The 8,456-nt window shown below is 33.1% G+C and overlaps 1 protein-coding gene and 1 long non-coding RNA gene across 2 annotated transcripts in view; one reads left to right on the top strand and one right to left on the bottom strand.

The window, feature by feature from the left end:
• The first annotated feature begins 419 nt into the window (after positions 1–419).
• The window catches only part of LOC102677713, a 51,571-nt gene continuing 43,534 nt past the window's right edge, over positions 420–8,456 (top strand). Inside the window, exon 1 of the mRNA XM_006618520.2 lies at positions 420–1,873. Within this exon, the coding sequence (XP_006618583.1) occupies positions 1,790–1,873 (84 nt within the window). The 5' untranslated portion in view covers positions 420–1,789. The remainder of the gene's footprint in view (positions 1,874–8,456) is intronic.
• On the bottom strand, positions 4,625–6,385 carry LOC116185983. Its single transcript, XR_004150889.1, has 2 exons — positions 6,037–6,385; positions 4,625–5,918 (listed from the first exon to the last, which is right to left on the bottom strand). It is a non-coding gene; the product is annotated as an uncharacterized LOC116185983 (long non-coding RNA).

An 8,456-nucleotide genomic window follows, 5' to 3' on the forward strand; every position in this document is an offset into this window, starting at 1 on the left:
CGATAAATAATATAAATTGAAGTAAAATTTGTTCACTATTTAAAAAATAATCGTGAAATTTTGATTTTTTCACTTAATCCGCAGATTTAAATAGAATATAAATTTAAATTTTCAATAAATATTTCATAAACATTTGCTTCATTCCTCGAGCATAATAATCTATGGATATTTAAATATTTCATACTTTCTTGCACGTCATGTGCAGATTTTTATCATTCAAATAAATATCCACAATTTACTCGTCGCAAACCAAATATCCGTAACGTTCAAACCTCTTCAACGTAGCCAGGAATTTCAACGCTCGAGAGACACGTCACATGCGCGCATTGAAATCACCGATCTCTACGCATATACTGCATATATATATATATATCGAAGTCTTCGCGTAACCAGTGGAACGAACATCGACATCGAGACGCTATTTTCTCATTACACGGGACGTCGAACTAAACACTATCACGGAATCTCTTACTACTTTTTCGCGGATAATCGGTCGATTCTCGTCGCAAACATGGCAAAGAAATCGGAACAAATTGGCACGCAGACCGTGAGGCACGAACCCGCCAGACTCTCGAACCGCGAGGGAACTAACGAAGATGGAACGAAGAAAGGAGAGGAATAAAGAGAAGGAAACGAAGAAAAGAACCTTCCAAGAAGAAGAAGAGGAGGAGGAGGAGGAGGAGGAAGAGGAATGGGTAGAGGCAGCGATGAAAATTAAGGGAAGAAAAGTGGTAGCCGAGTTTGGTTCCCACGAGAACCCGCCAAAAAGTGAAGGCAGCGTGAAGGCAAGCTTAACCGACAAAGCTGACCCCTCTCAGTTTAAAGAAGCAGTCGAATAAGCGCACGAACGGCAAGGATGAAGATGAAGAACGGCGGTGCGTGAAGATCCCCTACTGTCAGTCGGTGGTCAACCGTCTCGGAGAAAGGACGTGGTGCCGCGTGCTTTCTGCCTCGTCTCTCGATTCTCTCTCACAGAAACCGCTATCCTATCAGTTTCTACATACGATTCTTATCACTCTTTTTATCGTATACGATCGATGAACATTATACGGTTGATAACATTTGTATAAAATAATCAGAAAATTGGTGGTTTTTCGGATTGAAATTTGGAAATTGTTTGATTTCGATTATAGATAGTTAAATAATCTTGAATGGGAAATTATTGTTTAATCGATCGATTGTCGAATGTAAAGAGGAATCGAAAGGTGTCGTTCGAGGAATAAGAGAAGTTTGAATATCAAGTAATATCGGAATATTTTAAGATAAAGTGAAGTTTGAAACGTATGAAAATGAGATTAAAAATGATTCGAGTTCATTTGAAATCGGTACGAAAAGTATGAACTGGCTTTTTATGGGTTGCTCTCTATCCGAGAGATAGAAAGGGAATAAAAAGAGGGAGAAAGAAGAATTTCGTATGAATATTTATTGGGAACTGTGCTTAACGGGACCGTTCTGGACAGTGAAAAAAATCGTGCTCACCGTAATCTTGAATACCTTGATGGTGAAAATATCGTAGGTCTATGGTAGATAGAAAGGATCTCGAACCCGAGTGAAGGTGTGTCGTCTCAGACGAAATATATTTCGTCGTGTCTATTTCTGAAACAATCGGTGTGTAATCGTTTTCGAGCGGAAACGGAGGGGAAAAAAGGAACTGTAAAGCTCAACAATGAACACGTCTCGAAACGTTTGAGACAGCGTCGATACGATCCCATTGTCTGGAAGACGAACGTGAGCGAAAAAAAGAGGAGCAAGAAATCGTGGTGGTGAAGGAGAAGAGAATCGATGAAAGATGGCTTCTATGTGTGGAAGCAGCAAGAGTTACCCGGCTATAAACACCGGCAGTTACTACAGGCCGGCTGCTTATTCTTATCAGGTGAGTGATAAAATTGGAAAGTACCATGTAAATTTATTAGGGTGTTGTTGTAATGGTTGCATTTACAAATCCGTACAATTGTTCAAAATTTAATTATATATTAATAATAATTAATGTGTTGAACACGTGGAAAAGATTGGAACGATCGAAATCAAATGATTAAATTCTTTGATCGAGAAGATTATCAATTAGGATGAAACGAAAGAATCGAAATTATATATAATAATGAAAAAAATTTCCTTTTAATAATTCATATTTTTTTATACGAAAAATAATATTAAAAAAATTTGATTTGATGAAAAAAAATAATATTAAAAAAAAATTTCCTATATCTTTTAGACACACATAAATATTCGAAAAAGTGAATAACATAATGCCCAGAAATTCTTACATGAAATATAAACAAGTATTAATTATCAAAGTATTAATTAAAAAAAGAAGAAAAAAAGATTAAATATTAGAATTTGGAGTTATTAAAATTCAAAATTCTATCAAAGAGACTAAAATATGATAAACACACAAACATTATCGCAATTATTAATTTCCTCTCCGGATATTCGAATGCCTACACTTCGGCTCCGTTATATACCGGAAATAGTTCTGACGTGCTTCGCGATGAACGCATTAGATTTACGAAGAAGGAACGAGACTGCATCTATTAAGAGAAAATCCGTTTCATGGGCATCGTGCGTAGCACGAGTAAAATTTGATGAATAATTCAATATTTGATTGTTTAATTTGTTATTAAGTTCGAATAATCGAGAAAGGAAAATTAAAACCACCAAATAAGATATTACACCTGTAATATTCGATAGCCAATCCACTTTCCGGATGGAGTAACAGAAATATTTTTTCCGATGAATAATTATGTAAACACGGATGTAGAAGACAATCGTTATAATTCGAAAAATATAATGGAAATGATAAAAAATGGAAATATTATTCGAAAACGTAATAGGAAGGCAACGGAAAAAATATTTTTTCATCGATGATGATTGTTTTATGATCACATAATGTGTTTAAATATATACGTGTATTACGTAAAAAGAATTATTTTTATGCAATTAGTAACACGTTTTTTGTGTTAGTTAATTAGATAAAATTTTTTATTAATTATTCGAAAAATAAAGAGTTTTTATATTTTGTATTTTGTATTTTCTTTTTTTGTTATATGACAGAAATTAATCTTTTATTTTTCTTTTTTTTTTTTTTGCATAGGTAACTCTTTTTCATATCGATTAACACTGCATTTTAAATCTAAATTATCAAAGCAATTATCCTTCGAAGTTGTCAGGATAATTATCCACAATATTATCGTATTTACGTTCAATCGCATGAATTTAAAAATTTCTTAATTTTTCATTTATGAAATTTTATCTCATTTATAACATGGAATTATTATTTTTTTTTAAAAACACAAAAAAATTAATTATTCAATTTAGAAAATAATAACTTACAAATATATATATGTTCTATGCATTAATAAAAAAATAATTGCTAAAAAATTTGAAATAAAAATCAGAACAAAAGTACAAAAGTAATCGATTTAGCATGGAATGACCCACATGCAGCGACCGCGAATACCAAATGACAAGAAGAGCGACAAAAAATAACGGAATAAAAACCGTTCTCACCCAAGTTCCATGAAACTCGTTAAAAATTTCTCGATACCTGTACCACGTTCCAACCTTTCCCGTTATTAACCAACGAAACAAAACAAAAGGTGTGTGTGCTTTCCAGCGATGGAGAGCAACGAAAGTGAGAAAACGGAAGAAAACCTTCTTCTCGAAAGATAAGATTCGAGCTGATAGACTTAACGAGAAGGAATGCTTTCAATGTCAGTTGTACGCCTCGTAGAGAATATTTAACATTGGAGAACAAAGAACAATAGGGTAAATTTAGAAACTTTTATTTTTTTCTAAAATCTGAAAATAAGGATCGTATTTATGGATGATAATTGTGCAACAATTTACGTTGACTGAAAATAATAATAATTTTTTTTTTTTGGTGGTATTATATGTAGAAGAGTTGCACGATAAAATATAAATTTAATCGTTCCTCAAGATCGTTATTCGCGAAGTTTATGCGTTGAATGTAAATTGTTACAATGTGTTTTAATTTCAAGATTACGCCAAGGAAATATGATAATTTGATTAACGTTGATTTTTAGATTCTGATATTATTTGGAGTATTTTAATATGAGAAGGAATATAAACTATTTTGAACAATGAATCTCATTAAAATTCAGATATCACAATGTATGAGAGATTATTGCTTTATATATTTGTTTATAATAATTATTGATTACTTTTTTAATTATTAATTGTTTTTTAATATATCTTTATATTTAATAGAAACAAAAAATGTATTTATTTATCGCATAATAATTTACACTCACTATAATAAGCTATTGTATTAAATTTGATATTATCTCTCTCGTATACAATATTCGTAAATAATATAATTTATCTAATTTTTTCCACTATTTATTAAAATAAAATTTATTTTTCTATCAACTGTCTCGATATATTAAAAAATGATCGATTCAATAATAAAGAAATCTCATACACGTAGAATAATAATCTCTCACACATCGCTAGGTTCAAAAAATTAACGAGTCATTGTATAAATAAAGCATAGCTAAGACTACTTCAAACTACAATAGAGAATCTGAAATCTCCGCAAACAATCCTTCTAAACCTTCGAGTCCACGTCAAACAATCCTCGTAAGGAGAAGCTTTTTAAATTTTTCAATAGGGAGAGAAATAATTACGCGACACACGTCGCGTTCCTCATCCCCACGGAATGGCCCTTTAAAATTATACAATCGAGCATTGTCCTGTTACGCGTTACAACAACCTCCTTACTCGAAATTCCACCATCTTGGTGGTCCAGGGAACAAGATCCTCCACGTTTCTTTCGATAGACGTAATTAGATGCGTCGCCGACTGTTGCCATAAAACAATATGAAACGGAGGGACCACACAGTACATGCTCAACCTCTGCTGCATCGCGAGAACCTTGGCCTTGTCTTGTATGAAAGCGTTACATAAGTTCGCCTCGCTCGCGTGAAGATGATGATCCGCCATTCTTCGGCTTTCTTCTGTCTCGAAGCGTCTCTTTCCTTTTCTATTCGATTTAGCGATGGGGCCGAGTCGCAACAGGTTTCAATTCATAAGTATCTTTTCAAGATTGAATCATAGAGTGAGACTATAAAAAAAATACGAATAGAATCGAACATTGATCGAATAAATTCGAAATTTTACTAGAAACATCAATTTTCTTATTCGTTATTTTTGACAGTAATTATTATAATTCTCGTGATTGAATTGTATAACGAATGACTATGTTCATCTTCTTGAGTAGTATTACTTCTCTCTAATATTCTTTCATCGAATTTGATCCAGATTTATGAATATATATGGTACTCGATCCCATCACTAGTCTCGACACGCCTTACCTTGCAACTTTGAAACCTTCGTCTATCCCGTGACCACATTGACTCTTGTGAACTGCTATTGCAAGGATTTTGAAATATGAACGCATTCAAAGAGTAAGAACATTGGTGTGCGAGGTTTGTTGCAAGAAATTTATGCATCCTTACAGGTTAAGAGAAAAATATCATGAAGATATTAAAGTTTCAATTTTTATTTCATTTCTTCACCTTTTAATCCTTTCTTTTATTATGAATTTTAATTGTTCCTTTTAATCGTATATATTATAAATTGATACATTTCAAAATCAACAAGTATTTAAAATCATGGTTACAAAATAATTTAATAATCCTAATTTAATAATCTGCAATTCGACAAGCATCTCTAATCCCATGCTATAACTCGTTCCCATTAATATGATTCTTGAATTACGACCGATAAACGTGTCAAGATAAATGTGTATTTATTCGCTGTAATTTGCCGATAAAGATCCATGCAACTAGTTTCTACTAGAAATTAATTCATCACGAAGTGAATGCGAATTAACACGCGACAGGATGTGAAATTAGTGTGACTTTACATTGTCTTTCCACGATCGCATCAATCTGAAACTATGCATTATTCCACAATTCGGTTTACTTATCCTCCCAGGGATATTCCGTTAAAATAACAGAGTACGAACAGCTTAACATTATGTAATTAAAATCTGCAATGCAATTAAGGTTTTACCAGGCATCAAGATGAAGCATGGCATTTCTGCGTGTCATCCCGGTCAAAGACTTGCGTATCTTGTCTTGCTATGTCCGTTGACCCTCGAACAACAGAAACACCATTGTTTCAAACTCGATGCATTCCTCTTTTTCAACGAAGTCTTCTGCAAACACTGTAGAAAGGAGGTTTTCTTTTTCTGAAATTTTTTTTTTGTGAATCTACAGGATTGTTTACACAAAGTGTGTATAATTGGATACAATAGGAAAGGAGAATTTAGAATAAACATATTTAAATAAATAAATGATGATTGGATGATATCTATTATCAATCTTCTTCCATTATCAATCGAGAAGAATGAATGAAAAAGACTGCTACATAAAATTTTCATTACATTAATGTCTCTAATGAATTTCAAGTCAGTTTCTAAGTTACAAATAACTAAAAAAAGATGGGCGAGCTTGTGGATTGCGTCAAACATATTTGAAGATAAATAATTCTTAAGAAGAAAGAGAAATTACACGCATTGCCTAAAATTTGCATCAAAATCAACGCATGAAATAATCGAAATAAGCTTCTTCTAACTATAACTTGAGCAGCCTCATAATTTATGCCATGCAACACGCGACACAGAAACCTCGACGATATGACTAACAAAACGCAAACTCGTGGGCAGCTTCAAACAGCGTCCATCTTCGATATAAACTAGTATCCAACGCGTATCGATCGCAAGACGCATCGATGCGTAAGACTCTCGTGACAATGTTAAAAGCAACCTTGGCCAAAGAACTACGATTGTCCTTAAGCTATCATACTTGCTTAAGCAATTACAGGTTATGCACCGCATACGATTCTTCGTGGCCAACAATTTACGAATCGACAATGCGAAAAGGGCTTGGCTATGATTTACAGATATTGTTCATCTCGAAACGATAAGCTAGTGCGCCTAGCGATGGGATCAAGCGTCTCATAAATGCATTCGAACTTTATCTCGATTGGATTCAAATTTTCTATAGATATTATTCGAGACAATACGTTTAAATCTACGTGAAATACACTTGAAATAGATTTTTATAAGTATTTCAGAAAATGAAAATAATATAATTTAATATAAGTATAATCGAATCAATCAAGATTCTCCAATCTTGCTAATCCCTTTGTTACTTTAAAATCTTGATTATAACTCTTTTTATATCTTCGAAAAAAGTAAAATAAAATATAAAAAAAAAAAGTAACCAAACATTGTAAACGAAATATTATTCTTGAATAATTAAAAATTCTACGATTTCTGATTTCTAAGATTCGATTTCATCCACTTTTTTTTCAAAATTCGTAAATACTCATTTCTTTCTGTACATCAGCATGTACAATTAAATATAATCATCCAAATATTGTTACTTTTGAAATCCGACTCGAACTCGAAAAGTGCAAGTTGAACTTGATCCCATCTCTATCGCTACATCCCGTTAATAATTTACAAACGAGCCATCAAAGGCGGAGGGAATTCGCCATCGTACAAAAGGTTGGCACCAGAGCGCGAGAAAGGGAGGCACCACCGATTCTTTTGTCGAAGCCGGGAGGCCGCAGAGTCTCGAACAAATCGCCATCACAATCGCGATGCAACCGGAATAATAATAACTATAATCCTTTCGATGATTTTTCATCTTTGTCAACCGACTCGTTGTACAATGTAAACGCGACGGGAAATTGTTGACAAAAGATACGGTGTACCGAGTTCCGGTACTGTGGGGTTGAACGCATCAATAACGACCATAGAAATAGAATACTCGAACTGAGAACAGTGTTTCTCAATCTGTTGGCAAATTTTTTTTAAAGAAAACGCAAAATCTAGATACATTGAAAATGTTGCACTCGTTTACTTCAATAAATTGTTTCATGGTCTATCGCGGAGAAAATTAAAAAAAAAAAAAAAATAAACAAGATTATTTATTTTTATATATAATTCAATAAAGCAAATTTTTGTAATAATGGATTTGAAAGATGGATCTCTAAATATCCTAAGTGGTTTAAAAAAAGAAATTGTTTTGGATCAATAAACATTTAAACATTTTTAAGTAATAATAATGTTGAGATTAAAAATCTTTTTTTTCCACTCTTCCCCACTATATAGAAATCCAAATTTACGATGTACGTAAAATAAATATTGTTCAACTTCGTAGAAATCAGTAAATTGGACCCACATCATAACGTATAAACCAAGAAGTAGATAGGCCTATAATTTCAAACGTACGATACATCGCACGCAACATTCCACCCCCACGTCGTCTCTTTCGAAAACGAAGCTCCTCGAACGAAACTGCCTTCGAGAAATCCTCCTCGAGGAAGGGAACGTTGAGGCAACAAAGACCGTGATTAAAGGAATGATAACAATGCTGTCGTTCATCTTCTTGTTCTCTCTCTCTCTCTCTCTCTCTCTCTCT

The sequence above is a fragment of the Apis dorsata genome, unplaced genomic scaffold (assembly GCF_000469605.1).
Source record: "Apis dorsata unplaced genomic scaffold, Apis dorsata 1.3 scaffold_359, whole genome shotgun sequence".
NCBI classification, from domain to species: Eukaryota; Metazoa; Arthropoda; class Insecta; order Hymenoptera; family Apidae; genus Apis; species Apis dorsata.